Below are 20,923 nucleotides of genomic sequence, written 5' to 3' on the forward strand. Positions count from 1 at the left end.
GGAGGTGCCCTCGATTGTCCCGGCCGTGTCTTCAAGGGGGTTGAGCTGCAGTTCCTTCATCTTGAATTGGTCCCCGAGAATCCAGCTAGCCGCGATCAGCTTTTGAGCCACCTAACCCCCTCCCCAGCCGGGGAGGGGGTGGGCAGAGAGAACAAAACAAACTCCAGCCAAATCGGCCATCACGTTAGTTAAAGGCCATCTCATAGAAATGTGTCTTTAAACGTGTCTTAAATGTTTCTACTGAGGTAGTAGTTCTAATATCCATTGGTAGGGCTTTCCAAAGCTCTGGAGCCCGAATAGAGAATGCTCTAGACCCTGCAGACATTTTCTTGGCCCTCGGTATAACTAAAAGACTAGCGTTTTGCGAACGAAGGTTACGAGACGGAACATAAGGAACGACTAGGTCGACGAGATATGAAGGCGCTAAGCCATGCAGTGATTTATAGGTTAGTAGAAGAACCTTGAAGTCACATCTCAAATGGACCGGGAGCCAATGTAATTTGGCTAATATTGGGGTAATGTGATCAAATTTTCTTGACCGTGAGAGCAGCCTCGCAGCAGCATTTTGCACTAATTGTAGACTTTTGATACTGGACTTAGGAAGACCAGAGAATAATACATTACAGTAGTCCAGGCGCGACGTAACGAACGCATGTATAATGGTTTCCGCATCCCCGGTCGAGAGGATAGGACGAATCTTAGCAATTTTACGAAGGTGAAAAAACGGAATCCTGGTTATATTCTTAATGTGTTTTTGAAAGGAGAGCGTTTGGTCAAATATTACCCCGAGATTAGTTACCGTATCACTCTGAGTGATAGTCCGGTTATCTATAGTTGTAGTGGTTTCCTTAAATAAGTGTTGATAACGAGTAGGACCAATTATCAACATCTCAGTTTTATCTGGGTTAAGACGAAAGAAGTTGAGAGACATCCATTGCTTGATCTCCGCAAGGCACGCCTCGAGATTACCACAGTCCCGTGGATCTGTCATCGATAACGGCATATATAATTGGGTGTCATCCGCGTAGCATTGAAAGCTAATATTATATTTACGTATTATGTCCCCAAGCGGAATCATATGAATATTAAATAAAATCGGTCCGAGTACCGATCCCTGTGGAACACCACACGTAACATTATAAAGCTCAGAGGACGTATTACCATGGACCACTCGGTGCGTCCTGCCTGATAGATAGGAATTGAACCAGCTGAGTGCTGACCCTGAGATACCAACACAACTTTTAAGACGCCCTAATAAAATATCAAAGTCTACAGTGTCAAAGGCAGCACTAAGATCGAGTAGTAACAATACAGACGACGTATTTGAATCCATAGCTATGAGGAGATCATTAGTCACTTTAGCAAGTGCTGTCTCTGTAGAATGATTAGCTCTAAAACCAGACTGAAAAGAGTCATATCGATTATTAGCGACCATGTAATCAATAAGCTGCGTTAAGGATTTGGAGTGGCACAGAAAGTTTGAAAAACTGTTATGGCTTTTACACACGCCCGGTCCTACTCTACGGAGCTCTCTTTCACCTCCGTGGATAGAAGTCGGGGATCGGCGCTCGGCCGGGTGGCTGTCCGGGGATGGTGGATGGGGCTCGGTCATGGCTTTTACGCACGCCCGGTCCTATTCTATGGATCTCTCTTCCACCTCCGTGGCTGGAAGTCCACGCCACCACACACCTGGTAGTTTGTTTTGTTAAATAAAGAGCCATTTACCAAACCCACGTCTTTCCTTGTACTTTGTTAACGCTACAATATAGTTATATACTAGATCTGTGGAATAACGACGAGGCTGACGTCAGGGCGCACGCGCGGCGTTGTTGACAAAGGACGAGGAATTTGATCTATGGATTTAATGATTTAGAGTGCACAGATGGTTTGATAATATTGCTTATATAATAATTATTTGATATCTAATTTATATATCGTTAAATAAGCCTGTGGAATATTTTGAAGCGCACCCATTGTTGACAAAGGACGATCTATGGATTTAATGAATTGGAGTGACACAGATGGTTTTATAAACGTGTTATTTGTGTAATAGCTTTTTTTAATAACTGAATGTTACGTCAGGCCCGTTCTCAGCTCTTCGTTTGTGTTTATAGGTTGTGTTTTTTTAGGTGGAGTTCTTTCAAGATGGCGGCGCGTGCACACGCAGCGGCCACTCTCTGTCCCGTCAGTACGGTGATTTGTTCGTCTAATGAGTGTTCGTCCGACAGTCTTGTGTGTTCGTCTCGTCCGTGCTACAAGTACAGCAGGCAGGTTCTGCTTGACATCGGCAGAAGTGGGTTTTGCGGCGTTCTGGACTTTGAAGCGTCGACATTAAAGGCGCTCGGACTGCTACGTCCTGATCCGTCGCCGACCTCACCCGCTATTCCTCCCCCGGTTGGGAGTCGTCGGAAACGGTGTGCGAGGAAGCAGAAGAGGGGCAAGCGCGGAGGCGTCCGGGCCAGGCTGGCGGCCAACCCAGCGCGACCGGCGGTGCCCTCCATTCTTCTGGCGAATGTTCGATCGCTGGACAACAAAATGGATTACGTTCGCCTGCTGAGGTCTACGAACCGGACGGTGCGGAACTGCTGTGTGCTCGTGTTCACCGAGACCTGGTTGAGTGACAACATTCCGGACTCTGCGGTGCATCTGGAGCGGCTAGCGTGCTATCGGGCGGACCGTGCCATTGTACGAGGGGGAAAGTCGCGTGGAGGTGGAATATGCGTCTACATCCGAGAAGAATGGTGCCGGGACTCTGTGATGGTATGTAAGCACTGCTCGCCGCTTGTGGAGTTTGTGATCATTAAGTGCCGTCCTTTTTATCTGCCGAGGGAATTTACCGCGATTCTGCTAGTCGCGGTATACATCCCGCCTTCCAACATCGAAGGAGACAGGACCGCGGCGCTTGGCGAACTGTACCAGGCCGTCAGTGAACAGCAAACGGCGCACCCTGACGGTTTCACCATCTTCGCTGGAGACTTCAATCATGCCAACCTGAAGTCTGTTTTCCCGAGGCTTCACCAGCATGTTCCTTTTCCGACACGTGGAGACAGCTTCCTGGACCTGGTCTACTCGGCGCAAAAGGGAGCCTTCAAAGCCACCCCCCTCCCCCATCTGGGGCTTTCTGACCATCTCACCGTTTTGCTTTTGCCCGCATACAGACAATTGGTAAAGGCATCCAGGCCGGTTCGGAGGCAGGTTCGAGTGTGGCCTGAGGGTGCCTCCGATGCACTTCGTGACTGCTTCGACACCACTGACTGGGACTTGTTTAAGCAGGCAGCCACCTACAACGATTGGACGGACATAGAGGAATATACTGACTCTGTTACCTCTTACATCACGAAGTGCATCGATGATGTGACTTGCTCGAAATCCGTCGTCACTCGCGCGAACTGGAAGCCGTGGCTGACGGGGGCTGTCCTCAGACTGTTGAGGGCCAGGGACAAGGCTTTCAGAGCAGGGGATGAGGCTGGCTTGAGGACAGCGAGGGCCGACCTGTCCCGAGGCATCAAGGAAGCGAAGAAGGCGTTCTCGTGCAAGGTCTCCACCCATTTCAAGGACAGCAAGGACGCACGTAGCCTTTGGCGGGGCATTCAGACCATCACAGACTACAAGCCCGCACCGAGGAGCTGTGAGGGCGACGTCCGCCTGCTGAACGATCTGAACCGCTTCTTTGCTCGCTTCGACGCCCAGAACAGCACTTGCCCGCTGAAGACCACTCCCCCCCCACACGAGCAGCCCCTGCGCCTCTCTGCCGACGGTGTGAGGAGGGCGCTTGCCGCTATTGACACCCGTAAGGCGGCGGGCCCTGACAACATCCCGGGTCGAGCGCTGAAGGACTGCGCTGGGGAGCTGTCGGGTGTCTTCACAGACATCTTTAACGTTTCCCTGCAGCAGGCCATCGTCCCCTCGTGTTTCAAGGCTGCCACCATCGCTCCTGTGCCGAAGAAACCTGCACCGTCCTGCTTCAATGACTACCGCCCTGTGGCACTGACGCCCATCATCATGAAGTGCTTTGAGCGGCTGGTCTTGGAGCACATCAAGTCCGTTCTCCCCCCCACCATTGACCCTTTCCAGTTTGCGTACCGTGCCAAGCGGTCCTCTGAGGATGCCATCTGCTCTGCCCTCCACTCGGCCCTCACCCACCTGGAGAGAAAGGACTCATATGTGAGGTTGCTGTTTGTGGACTTCAGCTCTGCCTTCAACACCATTGTGCCGCAGCGACTCATCTCCAAACTCGACGAGCTGGGCCTCAGTACCTCCCTCTGCAACTGGATACTGGACTTCCTCTGTCAGAGGCCTCAGGTGGTGCGTGTTGGCGACAAAATCTCCGCCAGCATCACGCTGAGCACGGGGGCCCCCCAGGGCTGCGTGCTCAGTCCATTGCTCTTCACCCTGCTGACGCATGACTGCAATGCGACCTACAGCGACAACCGCATAGTGAAGTTTGCTGACGACACGACTCTGGTGGGTCTCATCACGAAGGGCGACGAGACTCGGTACAGGTCGGAAGTTGACCTTCTGACCACGTGGTGCAGGGACAACAACCTCCTGCTGAACGTCAGTAAGACCAAGGAAATCATTGTGGACTTCCGGAAGGGTCACACAACACACCTGCCGCTGATCATCGACGGTGCTGTGGTGGAGAGGGTGAGCTGCACCAAGTTCCTGGGGGTGCACATCAGTGAGGACCTCTCCTGGTCCGCGAACACCTCGTCACTGGCAAAGAAAGCTCAGCGCCGCCTGTATTTCCTGCGGAAGCTCAGGCGTGCATGTGCTCCTCAGGCAGTCCTGTCTACATTCTACCGTGGCACCATTGAGAGCGTCCTCACCAGTTGCATCGCTGTCTGGGGTGGTAACTGCACTGAACAGAACTTGAAGGCCCTGCAGCGCATAGTGAATACGGCTGGTAAGATTATTGGTGCTTCGCTTCCCTCCCTGAAGGACATTTACACCTCCCATCTCGCCCGCAAGGCAACCTCGATTGCCAGAGATGTGAGTCACCCGGCTCACTCCTTGTTTGACCTTCTGCCCTCTGGGAAGAGGTACAGGAGCCTGCGCTCCCGCACCACCAGACTCGCCAACAGCTTCTTTCTCCGGGCTGTTAGGGCCCTGAACTCGCTACCCCCTTCTGCGTAGCGTGCGGCACTGTTGCGCTATTTTCGGGAATGTCTGCTGTACGCGTTTTTACGCTCCTCTTAATTAATTATTTATTTATTTATTGTTGTGTTATTTATTCATTATTTATTCAGCACGCTTTTGTTATACTTGTTTACTGTTTGTCTGTTGTGAGCCATGTCTTGTCACCGTGGGATAGGGGGGAACGAAATTTCGGTTTCTTTGTGTGTCTTTGGCATGTGGAGAAATTGACAATAAAGCTGACTTTGACTTTGACTTTGACTTTGACTTTATGTCACGTTAGCATACCTATCGTTTAGCCTGTTGTTGTTCGTTCATGTCTGTTCTTGGTGTTGGATTTTGTAGAATAAATTTCCCCCTAAAATGCGACTTATACTCCGGAGCGACTTATATATGTTTTTTTTCACGTTATTGTGCATTTTATGGCTAATGCGACCTATATTCCGGAGTGACTTTTAGTCCGAAAATCACGGTAGTTCCTCAGAAATGTGTATATTTGAAAAATAACACGCTACTTGGTAACACATTACTGGCATCACTGACCATAGTAGTTTTTTGGAATATTTTGTTATGGTCGAATGAAATCAAATTTGAAATTTTTAGGCCATAATTCCAGAATTACAATAATTCATTATATTCTGCCACAGCCACAAAATTACAATGTTTTATGGTCCACACTGAATCAGAATATGTCATGTTAAACTTTTAAGACAAAAGTCCAAACTGTGAATGCCACACACCACTGTTGAAATATTTTTTACTAACTACAAATACATCCTTGGGCATCTATTTGTACCAGAACCGAATAGTGAAATGCAGAACTTAATGCTATTCCATTACACCTCAGAAATTTCACACCTCAGAAAGATCAAGGCAGGGAAGGCCCCGGGCCCAGACGGCATCTGTCCGAGACTGATCAGGGACTGTGCGGACCAGCTGAGTAGTGTGGTCATGTACCTGTTCAACCTGAGCCTGAAAAAAGTTCCAGCCCTGTGGAAGACTATGGAGAGGATCCTCCTGGGTCACCTGCGTTCACTGGTGGGAGTGCAGCTGGACCCCCTGCAGTTTGCTTACCGGCCTGCTGTTGGGGTGGATGATGCAGTGATTTATTTACTGCACAGAACACTGCTTCACCCGGAGGACATGGGAGCACTGGGAGGATCATATTCTTCGATTTCTCCAGCGCTTTTAACACCATCCAGCCGTCACTGCTCAGAGTGAAGATGGAGAAGGCGGATGTGGACCAGCGCCTGGCTGCATGGACAACAAACTTCCTCACCGACAGGCCGCAGTATGTGAGGTTACATCGCTGTGAGTCTGACGTGGTGCGCTGCAGCACAGGTGTCCCCCAGGGAACGGTGCTCTCTCCTTTCCTGTACACTTCAGACTTTTCCCACGACACCGCACACTGCCACATTCAGAAGTTCTCCGACGACACGGCCATTGTTGGATATGTTTCGGGGGGGAACGATCTGGAATACAGGACGGTCATCAAGGACTTTGTCAGCTGGTGTGAACTCAACCAGCTTCAGCTGAACACCAGCAAGACGAAGGAGATGATTGTGAGGCTTCGGGAGGATAGCACCCCACTTCACTCTGGTGAACATCCAAGGATCGGACATTGAGGTAGTGGAGAACTACAAATTCCTGGGTGTTCCCCTTAACAACAAACTGGACTGGACTGATCACACACACGCCCTGTACAAGAAGGGCCAGTCGCATCCACCTGCTGAGGAGACTGAGGTCCTTTGGTGTGTGCAGGGCTCTCCTCAGGACCATCTATGACTCTGTGGTAGCCTCTGCCATCCTCTACGCTGTGGTATGTTGGGGTGGGGGCGGTACGGACCGGGACAGGGGGAGACTGAATAAGATGGTCAGGAGAGCGAGCTCTGTCCTGGACTGTCCCCTGGACTCCATTGAGGTTGTGGGTGAGAGGAGGACGTTGATTAAGCTGAAATCCATCATGGACAACACCTCTCACCCCCTCCATGACATTGTGCAGTCCCTGAGCAGCTCCTTTAGCAGCAGACTATTACACCCACGGTGTAGGAAGGAATGGTTCCGCAGGTCCTTCATTCCCTCTGCTGTCAGACTTTATAACACGTGTGGCACCTGATAAAAAAAAAATTGTGTTTTGTCTCTACTAGCGGCACTAGTCTTTGTTTGTTATTTATCCTTTTTGAAATTTTGGCACTTGTTTTCTTGCACTCGTATGCGCTGCTGTGACAAGTAAATATCCCCGCTGTGGGATGAATAAAGTTCTATCATCATCATCATCATCATCATCATCATTACATGGTAGAAAGTATAATGAAATAATGAAACCATGATTATTTAACATAATGATTCAAGAATAAGCAAACTACAACACAACTCCATTCCATTTACCAGTCAGCTCCACAAAGAGTTTTGTATGTTGAGTCAGTGTCTCTTAGTCGTTATGGAGAGCTTATAAGCGTTCCAACTGGGACTGCTATTATGAGCGCTATCATTAGGAGTGAAGCGCACCACTCGAGATTTCAAATGCACAAGGTAAATTGGCAGTCTAAAAAATAGCCATGACTTAACCGCTTTTGGAGTAACACTGATCTCATAAGAGTGCAAAATAAAAGTAGCAACAGTAACTAAATAGTAACTTGTGGTGGTCTTAAATAACATATTCAATGTGTTCAATAACACTGCACTTTTACAATTTGAATAAAGTCATATGATAAGGGTATATTTTATTTTTAATTATGCTTACGTTCCAGACTGCATTACTATGTATGTATGACCAAGTACTCGGGTATTCCCGAAAAATGTCTCATCACCTTCCCAACATTGAACTTTACTATTTTGTTTAATTTATCAATGCCACTTGTGCAAACAGCCCGAAAGTCACGAGAGAAGGTCACACATTGTCCAAACATCTGCTGTTTGCTACAAACTGTCTTTGTTATTAAGGGTTATTGAATAACTGTAGAGTACATATAAGGTGAACAACAATCGTGAAATTGAAATAGATCGCGGGTGTGCTGGAGCCTATCCCGATGACTACGGGCAGTAGAAAGGGGACACCCTGAACCGGTTTCCAGCCAATCGCAGGGCACACTGAGACAAACAACCATCGGCATTCGCTCTCATACTTATGGGCAAATTGGAGTGCTCAATCAGCCTAGAATACATGTTTTTGGGACAGTGTGTTCAAATACACAACAGCTGAAAAGGAAACGACTTGGGGAAGCAGTTTAATTCTATATTTTCGTCCACTTTAACTGGTGTAATCAAACGCCAAATTCCGTGTCGTGCGATAGGAAGACTTTAAATTATGTAATACATCGCCACGGTTGAATTTCCTTTGAGAGGCATCGTTGTCGGAGTTGTCTGCCGTATAGCAGCACCCTAAGCACTGCCGGGAATGTAGGAAAAGCATACGCGAACAGTGATGTTTTTTGTTTGTTTGTTTGTTTGTTTGTTTGTTTGTTTGTTTGTTTGTTTGTTTGTTTGTTTGTATTTTACAAAATTTTAGTCGACTGCGAAGCAAAAAATAATAACGGTAAAGTTGAGGACAAGATGAGGGACGAGTCGACGTCTCCTCTTCGGTTATAAGGTTTCTGATGTGACTGAAACTTAACGCTATATGCGTAGGTTGTTCTTGAACGATTCCATATCTGAAAAACATTCAGTAATAGTGTATAAAATGTATTGCTTACGAAATCGTTGCCGCTACCCTTCCATCAAAGGCTGCCTCTCAAAAATGACTGAAGATGCATTCACGCTACCTCGTAAATTCAACACTTAGTGAGGAGGTTGGCTTTACGTCCGTTTTCTCAGGAATGAAATTGGTGTCATTTCTTTGGGGGGGGGTTACGTAAAAATGTATAACTATTTAACTAAATCCACGCTTCCCTTGTTTTCTGAAGAAGAAACATGCCTAGCCACAGATGCTTAACACCTGCCGGGTCATACCAAAGACTATAAAAATGGGACCCATTGCCTCCCTGCTTGGCACTCAGCATTGGGGGTTGGAATTGGGGGGTTAGATCACCAAATGATTCCGGAGCGCGGCACAGCTACTGCTCACTGCTCCCCTCTCCCCAAGGGGATGGATCAAAATCACACGGAGATGGGTTAAATGCAGAGGACAAATTTCACTACACCCAGATGTGTGTGTGTGTGACGATCATTGGGACTTTAGCTTTTAAAATGAACGCATTATCTTTGAACGCATCTGTATTCCGGAGGCGGGACAAAGCGAAGGGAAGGAAGGGTGTTGGTTCAGTGCATTTAACATGTCATCCATAGTTAAGTTTCAGTTCAATATACCATTCGGCATTAGATGACACTAAATTACAAAAGTCAGATTATCTCACGTTTAACTTTTAAATCCAAATCACGAAACCAATGCACGACAAGAATGTTAGTGGTATAGTAACTATTGACTGACGGCAAAATACCACGGTTGAATTCAAATACCAACAGAAGAATGTGCCTAAAAGTAGTTTCGTCATTGATACGGCAATGAACATGAACCAGCCACTGCATAGGATCTGTGTCTCTTAAGTGAATAGAGAACAACCATTCTCAGGCGCCTCGGGTGAATAACAATAACAGCAACATATGTTAAATGGATATTACATTTGGGAAAAAGATAGTATAAAAAATGGAAAAATCACTGGTTATTGGGTTTTTGTATATATATTTGTGTGTGTATATATATATATATATATATATATATATATATATATATATATATATATATATATATATATATATATATATATATATATATATATATATATATATATATATATATATATATATATATTCATTTCCTTTTAGGCTGGTAATAAGGTACTGAAGTAATATGGAAAACCTGGGTTTACTGGCTTTTGATGGAAATAGACTAGTAATAGATACTTATCTAAGGTCCCTAGAAAACACGTACCATTTACTTACCTAGATGTCAAAGTTCTTAATTTAACACACAAATTATTTAGTGCACCCTTTATTATCTATTTTATGGGCACACAGTAGCATTTCATATCAATGTTATATAACTATATTTTGGTCACAAATAAAAAAAGTAAATCCCATGCAATTTCTGTAGCTTTTACTGAGGGAAGGAGGTTGTTGGCCAAGATCTCTCGATACATGGCCCCATCAATCCATCCCTGAATACGGTGCAGTCGTCCTATTCCCTTTGCAGAAAAGCATCCCCAAAAAATTGTTTCCACCGCCATGCTTCACAGTTCGGATGGTGTTTTTGGGGTTATAGTCATCATTCTTCTTCCTCCAAACACAACGAGTGGAGTTTAAACCAAAGAGTTCTATTTTTGTCTCATCAGACCACATGACCTTCTTCCATTCCTCCTCTGGATCATCCAGATGGTCATCTGCAAACTTCAGACGGGCCTTGACATGCGTTGGATTGAGCAAGGGCACCTAGCGTGCACTGCAGGATTTTAATCCTTGACGGCGTAGTGTGTTACTGATGGTTTTCTTTGAGACTGTGGTCCCAGCTCTATTCAGGTCATTGACCAGGTCCTGCCGTGTAGTTCTGGCCTCAATCTTCACCTTCCTCATGATCATTGATGCTCCACGAGGTGAGATCTTGCATGGCGCCCCAAACCGAGGGAGACCGAGGATCGCGGCTGGGTCTTCCAGCATGACAACGACCCAAAACACAGCCAGGGGAATTAAGGAGTGGCTCCGTAGGAAACATCTCAAGGTCCTGGAGTGGCCTAGCCAGTCTCCAGACCTGAATCCAACATAGAATCTTTGGAGGGAGCTTAAAGTCCGTGTGGCCCAGCGACAGCTCCGAAACCTGAAGGCTCTGGAGGAGATCTGTATGGAGGAGTGGGCCAAAATCCCTGCTGCAGTGTGTGCAAACGTGGTCAAGAACTACAGGAAACGTCTGATCTCTGTAATTGCAAACAAAGGTTTCTGCACTAAATGTTAAGTACTGTTTTTCTGATGTATAGAATACTTATTTCCTGCAATAAAATGGAAATTATTTAAAAATCATACAATGTGATTTTCTGTTTTTTTGTTTTAGATTCCATCACTGACAGTCGAAGAGTACCTATGATGGAAATTACAGACTTCTACATGCTTTGCAAGTGGGAAAACCTGAAAAATCAGCAGTGTATCAAATACTTGTTCTCTCCACTGTATGTTCAGTGTACTAATACATTTAAAAATGAATAAAATCAACATTTACTCAAACTTAGCAACATTTTCCATCAAATAAATGCAAGGAAGCCTGACCATCAATTAACCATCAATTTATTAACAAACATGAAGTATAAATTAAGTCAAGTACATGAACAAGCAAAGCATATTTGAAGAACCTTTTCTAAAACACTATAAATAAATGATGATTATTGTGTTAAAAAAGTTGGGATGTAGTTTTATTTACCTAGTGTGCAAATGAGTTTTTATCTTGTTACTTGATTGGCTCAGTCTGGACAAGTTTAGCAAAATATAATAGCCTGCACACAATTAGTTTTTTTTAGGGGGGGGGGGCATTTATCACATTTTGGATAGGAGCCCTAAGTGATGTGTGCTTTTTGACTGCAGAGATACAGAAGGTCTTCATAACAAGCACACAATGACCATTCAACTACCTCACTTCTTCTGGGCATGAAAAATGTCCCTTCACAAAAACACTAATATGCATATATATTAAATATGTTTGGGTAGCCCTCTTTTCCGGGGTTATTTCAAAAAATTTAAATCGATTAAAACCATTGCACACCACCCTAGCCTGCAGAGTGTGGTGTGTGTTCACAGTTTGGAGCTTTCAGCAGTATTTCCCTGCTTGCGGAGGTCATTTTGTACAAAGTCAGCAAAGGCGTAATATCAGAGCTGGGTGTTCTTGTCAAAGTGCTCAGCCTTGCCTTTATTAATATGATCTTCATTCAACTCTAAGGCGCTATTTTCCACTTGAAAGCGCTTCTCTTTAGCTCCTTCTGCATAGATGTCTTCCAATGACGGAGTTTCACTATCTGTTTCAGCTGATCCCAGACCACGTGACTTTATATAGGCTTGGTATCCTGTGGAGCGAAATGCAAAAATTGTGAATGATTCATTACCTCATCATAACCATTTCAATCACCAAACATTTATCTACCGGGTCATTTTAAACTTGAAGACTAAAGTTGTAAAAGGTCCAATAAATAGTTGTACCACTGTTAAAAAAAGGGAGGATTATCTTGTGAACCTCCCAAGACCACTGTCCTTGAACACAGTTTCTCAGTAAAATGTGTTTAATCCCTTTATCCCTTCCGGTCATGAATTGAAATTGCTTTAGCAGTGTTACATGTGTGGAAATACTGCTCAAGCCAGGAGCCGACAACCTTTCTGAGATATGTTTTATACAGCTTTTGATGGCACATTTTATTGTATGAACCTTGATCATTGTCCTTCGGCTCACTTCCGCTAAGTGGCCTTGAAAATGTGCTGCATTGTTTTAAATACATATTTTATGTTAGAGCTGAGCAGTGATGACTTTGCATTAGGGGTATGCTGTTTCTCCATTTTCCATTCATGTATTTTCATACAAAATTTGTATCTGTGCAATTGTGCGTATTGTCAAACTGTTGTCCGAATCTTTATAGTAGTGTTGTTTCTGTTTCTTGCTAGGTATCTGTCTGTCTTACTGACCCTATTGCCTCTACCTGAAGGGAAAAAAAATCCAGGCAAACGTATTATGGATGACCAAAAATAAATAAATAAAAAATCTTAGCAACTGTGTTCTGCTCCATCTTCTTGCATCATTTGAAGGCTGTCAAGTTTTCATCCATCCATCCATCCATCCATCCATCCATCAATCAATCACTCAATTATCTGTACCGCTTGTCCCCTCAGCCATCATCGGGCAGTAGGCGGGGGACACCCTGAACTGGTTGCCAGCCAATTCCAGGGCACATAGAAACAAACAACCATCCACGGTCGTACTCACCTACGGGCAATTTGGAGTGCTCAATCGGCCTACCAAGCATGTTTTTTGGGATATGGGAGGAATCCGGAGGACCCGGAGAAAACCCACGCAGGTACAGGGAGAACATGCAAACTCCACATAGGGAGGGCCGGAGGTGGAATCGAACCTGCACCCTCCGAATTGTAAGGCGGACGTGCTACACAGTGCTCCACAGTACTCCACCGTACTCCACCGTACTGCCCTCATTCATTCCTTCGTTCGTTCATTCATTCATTCATCTTCTGAACCGCTAATCCTCACAAAGGTCACGGGCGTGCTGGAACCTATCTCAGCAGTCTTTTCGGCAGTAGGCGGAGGACACACTGAACTCGTGGGTAGCCAATTGCAGGACACAGAGACAAACAACCAGTCGCACTCAAACTCACACCTACAGACCTAGGCCTACCATGCATGCTTTTGTAATGTAGGAGGAAAACGGAGCACCCGATAGAAACCCACGCAGACACGGGTAGAGCATACAAACTCCGCACTGCAAGGCTGGAGTCGGGATTTTGAATGAAAATGAAATGCCACATACCATTGTAGAAAGTATTCTAGTATTCCTAGTATGTAATCTAATTAGTTGTTGCTAAACCATTGTTTTCATATGGTTTCATATGGCAATGTGACTCAAAAATATTAAAATGATTTATGGTCTATAATTGAATGATTAAAATAATGAGCCTGATGGAGGCAGTTATTCAAAGTTATTCTGAATTTAAAAAAGGGTTCACTCAGACAGATGATTGACAGACTCCTTTAGAGGCAGGGCTTGCCTCACACACTGCACTAAAAACAGTAGTCAACAGAAAGTGATGCTTGTTATGTGTTCACCCACATTTGGATAACTAATGTCACATAAGAAAATAGCACTGTATCACAAACTTAGTAGCTCACCTCCCACAAACATGACGGCCACCACGAGCTGAAAGATGCTGTAGATAAGGGGGAATGCAAACATGACCTCCAGCTCAGCTGGGCTGAAGGATAACTGAACAATGGTGCTACACAACTGGGAGTTCTGGAAACCGGTCTCCAAAGCAATTGTTCGACACCTAGGGAAATAAAATAAATCAGTATAACAGAATTACAACATGTACGAGCTGCGTAAAATTCTGTGATAACCACCGATTAATCTATTTAGTAAATACAGTACAGCATGATAACATATGTTTTAAACAGGTTAGTGCCACGTTGGCATCATTTTGAAACTGTTCCTATCATCAACTGGTATCTTACCTGTACCACGGTTGACCCACAAAGCGAGCCAGAAGGAAACCCAGCCCAAAACCAATAAAGGGGTAAATAGTTCCAATTATCCAAAGGGAAGGTGCGATGGTCCAAGAAGACTGGTAAAGAATCCCACCAACTACAGCAATGATAACAATAAGACCAAAACCTGTAATGGACCCAACCTGGACAGAATACACACATTATACCACAAATGTCACATAGAGTTATTCGGACAAGAAGACAATTGATGAAATTCCTACCTTGAGGATCTTTTTAGCCAATTGGGGCCATCTGCGTTTAAAATACATCCCCACGGAGATTGGGACAAGGAGGGCCACAAGAGTGATACCTGAGGAAATCCAAATGATGTCTTTTCAATCCTCTCAATATCTCTTGGACCAAAATATTTAACAAGGTTGACCCAGCATAAACAAATGAGTTAAATTAGTATAATTCCAATGCCTAATCCCAGGTTATAAATTTTTGATTTTTCTTCAGTTAGTTTTTATTGTATTTTGACTTGTTTAACTTCAGTTAGTTAGAACTAGTTTCTGGAGAAAGTTTATTCTTTTTTAGTGGTTTTTATGTTTTTGAAAATGCTTCATTTTAGATAAGTTTTTGTTAGTTTTAGTACTAGTTTTAGTTTTTTTTATATTTGGTGTTTGTATCAAGTGCTTGATAACAAAAAGGCCATAAAGGAACAGTAATGTAACGTAAACTGCAATTCTCAAACGACTATTTGACCTTCTTCTGTACACGCGTATCGCAATACTAAAATACGTAGATTCAAAATAAACATTGAAAGCTCACCTATGGTACTGTTTTTACTTATTACTATATTACTATTATTTTATAATTTTCAGAGAAGTGGGTAAGACATCACTACAAATATAGTTTTATAAACGTAAAATGTATTTTTTTTCCCAAAGCATTTGCGTGGTCTTATCTCATGCGCCCCCTCCAAAAAAACAACAACCCTGAAGTCTTTTGATATGTTTATGAGTAATCCACATGATTTGAGTTGTATGTTTACCAATACTGTCATATGGGATTTGGATGGTGTCTGAAGAAGTCCAGATGGAGGTGTAAATAAGCAGACAGAGGGGCATCATTCCCAGAGCCAGGATGGAGGAACAGGCTGTCATACTGATACTGAAGAGAAGGAAATTAACAGCTAGCTTCAAGGTTCTCTGGTGACATTTTGTTTTAGAAACACAAAATAATTACTGTGATTTGGCCCAATAATCAATGCAATAAGAATGGGATCGCATGTTTGCATGTTACCATGCAGCAATGTACTTAAAGGTGATATGTTTATTACATTAATTCAGCAACCATACTGTACCTCACTTAATATTATCTAGTGAACCAAACCACTTCTTACCTTAGATCCATATCTCCATCCAGCCAGTAGCAGATAATATTGGAACCGGAGCCTCCAGGGCAGCAACCCATGATAATGATGACAATGGCCTGAACAGGCAACACATTGAAGGCAATTGACAAAGCAAATGCGGTAAAAGGCATAATGCCAAATTGGCAAAGGAAACCAATAACGATGCCCCAGGGTCTCTTCAGGTGCCCCCAGAGTTTTTGTGCATCCACAGTGCAGCCCATAGAAAACATGACCATAGCCAGCATGATGGTGAGCACAGTGCTCAACACTAGACTCAGTGTTGCATTAAAGTCAGTGGTTGGAACAAGGCAGTTAGCACCAGAGCAGATTGTGGCTTCAGAGAGGCAGACAGCAAGTTCTGCAGTTGTTTCCTTGAATATAGACATATTGGAATTTTGATGCAAGACGAGCGTTATCCGTGGCCAGTCAACTTGGAAAAAACACTGGATGCGTATCCTCAACAGCCCAGAATGCGTCAATTTTACTGGACTGAATCCTTTCCTATTCTGTTGGATATCCAATAAAGTGACGGTTACCAACTGCCCAGGGCACTGCTCTTTATGTCCCGCTGTCAACTGCCAAATAGTAGTGGGAAGGAAAATTGTGTGGAAAAAAATTAACCATTGTTACGTTTTATGGGGTCAGTGTACAAAGCACGTGCATATAAAAGAATCATTTTTGAAATGTGATTGCACCATCCTTCTTTTAAATGATCTTTGGCCTCTTAAAACTTTATAGATCTTTAAACTATGAATCACCGTGTCCTCTGAATTTAAAAGAGATGATGCTGTGCTTGTTTTCAATCGAGTACACCACATACTCACATACAAAGAGCACTCATAAATTGTTTTATGGTGTTGTTAACTTACGTAAATTTAAAGTAGAATTTAAAATGGTCTGACATATATAGAGTACATATAACAAAACTGGCAATCATAGGCTCAAGCCTTTCAGTACAGAGGGTTCACGCAGTGCATGGCTATGAATATGAAAACATGTTGGGCATGACGTAGACTACTGAGGTCTTACAGGTAAAGATGAATTTATTGTACTATAAATCATTTCCAATTGTATTTGAAATTTTGTTTGCAAGTAAAGTAAATGAATGGCATATTTAGCTTTAATGCCGCTGTGACTCAAAAATCTGAAAATGATACCAAGTCCAAAATACAATGGTTGGAATGGTACCAACAGAACCAAATTTCCACTCGATGGAGGCGCTGCTTAACAGTTTTTCCTGAATTAAATTCTGTGACATGTTCACTCAGACGGATTCATTTAAAGGCAGGGCATGCCTCATACAATGCACTTCGAAAGTGAAGCTCACCTCCCACAAACTGGGCAGTCACCACTAGCTGAAACATGCTGTAGAAAAGGGGCAATGCAAACATGAGCTCCAGCTCAGCTGGTCTGGAGGACAGCTGAACAATGGTGCGACACAACCGTCTCCAAAGCGATTGTTTGACACCTAGAAAAAGAAAACAAAATAAAATAAAACAGAGTTATGGCATCAGCTGTAGAAAATTATAGATTTTGTGGTGACAAATTGTTAATATTCTTTAACAAATACAGTTAAGTATCATATACACGCCTTAAACAGGTTTGCACCACTATGCCAAAACTGAAATAAGATGGTTCCCAACAAAGGGCCTGACAAAGAAGAGTATGTAATGGAAGTCAACATTAAGTAAACAAACTCACATTAAAGTCCTTTAACCCAATGAGTGGTGCAAAAGCTCGGGGACCTGATCACTGCCCAAGAGAATGGCACTAAATCAGCTAGCTGATCATGTGGTACCGTACTGCAAGACAGGGGTGGGCAAATAAATTTTTGAAGGTTCCATGTGAGAAACTGAAATGGCTGTCAAGGCTGGCCCACTACAACATGCTAATGTATATACAATAACATTTTGACTTCTCGTGTGGATTTTTGCACATTTCTCCCGTGCCAGCGTCAGTTTACTCACCCATCCCAAAGACGTGGATGTTAGGCCTATTCACCACTCCAAACACGTCCGTAGGTGTGATTGTGAGTGTGAATGGTTGTTTGTGTACTGGATGTGTGCCCTGGAATTGACTGGCAACCAGTTCAGGGTGCATTCAGCCTATTGCCCGAAGTCAGCTGCAAAAAGATGCAGAATGCCCGCGACCCTTGTGAGGATGAAATGTTCAGATAATGGATGGATGGACTATACCTGCATTAAGTATACCTTGATACCGGTACTGAAACAGCAACATTTTAAATATAAACACTTCGCATTGTAAGGTTTTTAAAATACCAACAAGTTATGTGAAGCAGAGGTGCCACTAGTGCAGGAGATCCCTGAATTTTGAATAATGCACCTGGCCTAATTAGTATGCTGATGTTTCACGTCTTTTTGTTTGAATTTCATTCACGAAGCACAGTTCACCAATAAAAACGTGGATTTCAAATCGTCCTTTCTACGCGTATTCAACTGATTAGTCATACAATACAGTTTTGTCTTTGAATTAAAATGTCTTTGTTTTGACAGAACCCCATTCTACTGTCCTTTTTCAACTCTGAACAGCTGTAATAATGTTGCTCACAGCAAAGGAGTCATGAAAGTCTAACATTTACTTAGGGCTTAACCCTAGCTATTATATACTGTACTTCAGCCCCGATTCACTCATTGAGTAATTCAAAGTACTCAGAGATTACTTTGTGTAGTATGACAAAGTGGGTAATGAAATAATTGATGTTGGTATCTGGCGACCAGTTCTGGGTGTCGTCTGCCTTTCGCCCGAAGTCAGCTGGGATAGACTTCAGTGGCCCCTGTGACCCTGGACAGGGTAAGCGGTGTTGAAAATTGATGGTGGTATCTTAACACATCTTATATAATCCTTATCTACTCCATCCGTTATCTTTCTCTACTTGTTCGTCATTAGGGATGTGTTCAATTTTAAGTATCTGTAATCTGCAGCTCTTAAATGCTTGTGAAGATTTGTGTCAGGTCACGGCCAATTTCTAAGATGATCTGACTTTTAGATAACATTTTAATTATGTAAGAACACGATTACGCTTCACAAACCTTAAGGAATTAAGCCCACCTTCTAGATTGCCTTTTGTGAAGTCATAGCAATACCAGTGCAAAAGATTTTCATCATGTGACCTTGACCCCTTTAACAGTACTTTCTATAAAAAGTTATGATCGCAGTTAACTGCTGTTCGTGATTTTTATTTCCCTAACTTGTAACACTCTAGGTTGGATCAAGTTCTTGATTTTTACAAAATAACACATTTACATTCCTTTACATATTACCGTATTGGCCCGAATATAAGACGACCCCGATTATAAGACGACCCCCTCTTTTTCAAGACTCAAGTTTGAAAAAAGACTTTTTGAACACCAAATTTAATTTTTATACAGAAAATAATTACAGTACATCTGAAACAAATGCTTATAACAATATATTCAAGAGAAAAAGCATGTTATTTTGCCTCCTTCAAATCATGCAAAAACTGTCTATCATATCTTAATATCTGAACATTTAAATTTGTAAACTAAAGTGCAATCACATTTGCAAATGAATGGCTTCTGGTTTTTGAAACGTAAATAAACCAATCTACTGTGATAAAACAACAAAATTGTTGTTGACGCCAGCTCAGTGGCCTAGTAGTAGAGTGTCCGCCCTGAGGCTGGAAGGTTGTGGGTTCAAACCCCGGCCGGGTCATACCAAAGACTATAAAAATGGGACCCATTGCCTCCCTGCTTGGCACTCAGCATTAAGGGTTGGAATTGGGGGGTTAGATCAACCTTTTTTACTCAAGGAGCCATTTGGGACCGCCCCCCAATGAAAAGAAAGCACCCGGAGCCACAACCCATTTTGACATCATTATATATATTATGTATGTATATATTATGCTATGTACAAAAAACTATTGCATTTATGAAAATGAAATAAACGAACTGCTGCAGAGAACACAGAATTTTATTTCTGCATGTAACAAAAAGCATTTTACACTTGGTTGATGCTTAATTTCAAATAAAATACCCAGTGTCTATTTGAGTCTTCGTATTTAAGAAATAAAAATCCAAACTTACCCAACCCACTGAACAAAAAATGCAAACAGCCTGCAGTCACCTGTCCTCTTATTTATGAGATAAAAATCCAAACTTATCCAAATATTATCCACCAGCACTGAACGAACAATGCAAACCAAAAAAATGCGCAGTCTGCTTCTGTCCCATCACGTGTACTGGAGTGTGCAGCCAGTTGTCCTCCTGAATTAAAAAAAAGGACTACTTCACTTAATATATAGTTATGTATTTATGTCACTTTTATAGTAGTGTGCTGGAAAAACGCCGGCTGCCAGACGTGAGGGACGCCAGGAATTCGAATGTCGCACATTGGCGGATGTGACGCATATTTTGGGCGGTAAAAATATTAAAAACGTTTAATTTTAATGTTACAAGTTTACCATAATCTTCAAATTCAGAGTTATATTTTAAAATGAACAAACTAAAATAAAATGTAATTTTTCTAAAATACTCATCATTTTCCAAAGTCACAGGGAGCCACAACAGAAGGGACAGAAGGATGAAAGAGCCACATGTGGCTCCGGAGCCATGAGTTGCCGACCTATGGTATAGGGGGTTGGCTCGGATGGTTATACTCTTTTTGCCCCCGGGTGTCGGTCAGAATACAGGAGGGAAGACGTGGTTCAGTTTTGATTGCTTTACTGAATTATTGGCAAAAAAATAATAACAAATAACCATAAATGAAATACTCTCGGCAACACACCAAACATAAGTCATTGATCGAGACAACAAAATTCATTTGCTGGCGACCGTTAGTCACCGTGCCGCTGCGTAATGGCTACTCGAACGATGCGAGGCAAATTTAAAGGAGCGCGCCGGAGCTGTCAATCAAACGGCGCGCATACGGAGCAAACCGCGATCAGACAAACAGCACAACAGTGGACAGTAGTAACAATGAAATGTATATACTCACTTTGTGTCAAAGACGCACACGATCACAACAACATACTCAGTCGATACCAGCAACCTTTAACTTACCGCTGCGCACAAGTGAAAATGGGTGTAATGTCTAGACCCCGAATATAAGACGACCCCCACTTTTTCAGTATTATTTCAATGCAAAAAACATAGTCTTATATTCGGGCCAAAACGGTAATAGTACTATATACATATAGTACATACGTACAATAACCT

General features: G+C 43.2%; 3 protein-coding genes and 1 long non-coding RNA gene across 11 annotated transcripts in view; 2 read left to right on the forward strand and 2 right to left on the reverse strand.

Annotated features, from left to right (window-relative positions):
* Nucleotides 1–8,959, reverse strand: part of klhdc3l (kelch domain containing 3-like) — a 31,003-nt gene extending 22,044 nt beyond the window's left edge. For 2 of the 5 annotated variants that reach the window (XM_088383792.1, XM_088383788.1), the window contains exon 1: nucleotides 8,829–8,959. The gene's annotated coding sequence lies outside the window, so the exon portion shown is untranslated. Of the gene's footprint in view, nucleotides 1–6,093; nucleotides 7,249–8,828 lie in introns of those variants that run through there. The other 3 variants (XM_088383790.1, XM_088383789.1, XM_088383791.1) reach the window with 3 other exon arrangements.
* Nucleotides 2,114–5,393, forward strand: LOC148394631 (uncharacterized). Of its 3 annotated transcripts, none has more exons than XM_088383786.1 (2): nucleotides 2,114–4,906; nucleotides 4,972–5,393. In XM_088383786.1, exons 1-2 carry the CDS (start codon nucleotides 2,146–2,148, stop codon nucleotides 5,019–5,021), a joined length of 2,811 nt encoding a protein of 936 aa, XP_088239912.1. In that variant the 5' UTR covers nucleotides 2,114–2,145; the 3' UTR covers nucleotides 5,022–5,393. The 3 variants fall into 3 exon arrangements, with proteins under 3 accessions (XP_088239912.1, XP_088239911.1, XP_088239913.1); XM_088383785.1 differs by having other exon boundaries at nucleotides 2,114–4,647; nucleotides 4,783–5,393; XM_088383787.1 differs by lacking the exon at nucleotides 4,972–5,393 and having other exon boundaries at nucleotides 2,114–4,464; nucleotides 4,536–4,645.
* Nucleotides 8,489–11,272, forward strand: LOC148394632 (uncharacterized). The gene is made up of 3 exons (XR_015860088.1): nucleotides 8,489–8,535; nucleotides 10,464–11,072; nucleotides 11,174–11,272. It is a non-coding gene; the product is annotated as an uncharacterized LOC148394632 (long non-coding RNA).
* Nucleotides 11,273–11,381: 109 nt separating this feature from the next.
* Nucleotides 11,382–20,591, reverse strand: LOC148394633 (ileal sodium/bile acid cotransporter-like). Of its 2 annotated transcripts, none has more exons than XM_088383797.1 (7): nucleotides 17,696–20,591; nucleotides 15,717–17,196; nucleotides 15,366–15,484; nucleotides 14,593–14,681; nucleotides 14,339–14,514; nucleotides 13,997–14,154; nucleotides 11,382–12,173 (listed from the first exon to the last, which is right to left on the reverse strand). In XM_088383797.1, the coding sequence occupies exons 2-7, from the start codon at nucleotides 16,112–16,114 to the stop codon at nucleotides 11,980–11,982; spliced, it is 1,134 nt and encodes a 377-aa protein (XP_088239923.1). In that variant the 5' UTR covers nucleotides 16,115–17,196; nucleotides 17,696–20,591; the 3' UTR covers nucleotides 11,382–11,979. The 2 variants fall into 2 exon arrangements, with proteins under 2 accessions (XP_088239923.1, XP_088239922.1); XM_088383796.1 differs by having other exon boundaries at nucleotides 17,430–20,591.
* Between the last annotated feature and the right edge of the window lie 332 nt (nucleotides 20,592–20,923).

Source organism: Syngnathus floridae, chromosome 8 (assembly GCF_059516105.1).
Source record: "Syngnathus floridae isolate MCC-2025c chromosome 8, RoL_Sflo_1.0, whole genome shotgun sequence".
Lineage (NCBI taxonomy): Eukaryota > Metazoa > Chordata > Actinopteri > Syngnathiformes > Syngnathidae > Syngnathus > Syngnathus floridae.

Excerpts from the sequence above, each read along its gene's own strand:
- LOC148394631 (XM_088383785.1), top strand. The coding sequence starts at position 2,146 with ATGGCGGCGCGTGCACACGCAGCGGCCACTCTCTGTCCCGTCAGTACG. Across the intron at positions 4,648-4,782 it reads ACGGTGCTGTGGTGGAGAGG|GCAGTCCTGTCTACATTCTA; the intron begins GTGAGCTGCACC and ends TGTGCTCCTCAG.
- LOC148394633 (XM_088383797.1), bottom strand. The coding sequence starts at position 16,114 with ATGTCTATATTCAAGGAAACAACTGCAGAACTTGCTGTCTGCCTCTCT. Across the intron at positions 14,155-14,338 it reads GTGGGTCAACCGTGGTACAG|GTGTCGAACAATTGCTTTGG; the intron begins GTAAGATACCAG and ends TTATTTCCCTAG. Across the intron at positions 12,174-13,996 it reads GGCCGTCATGTTTGTGGGAG|GATACCAAGCCTATATAAAG; the intron begins GTGAGCTACTAA and ends TTCGCTCCACAG.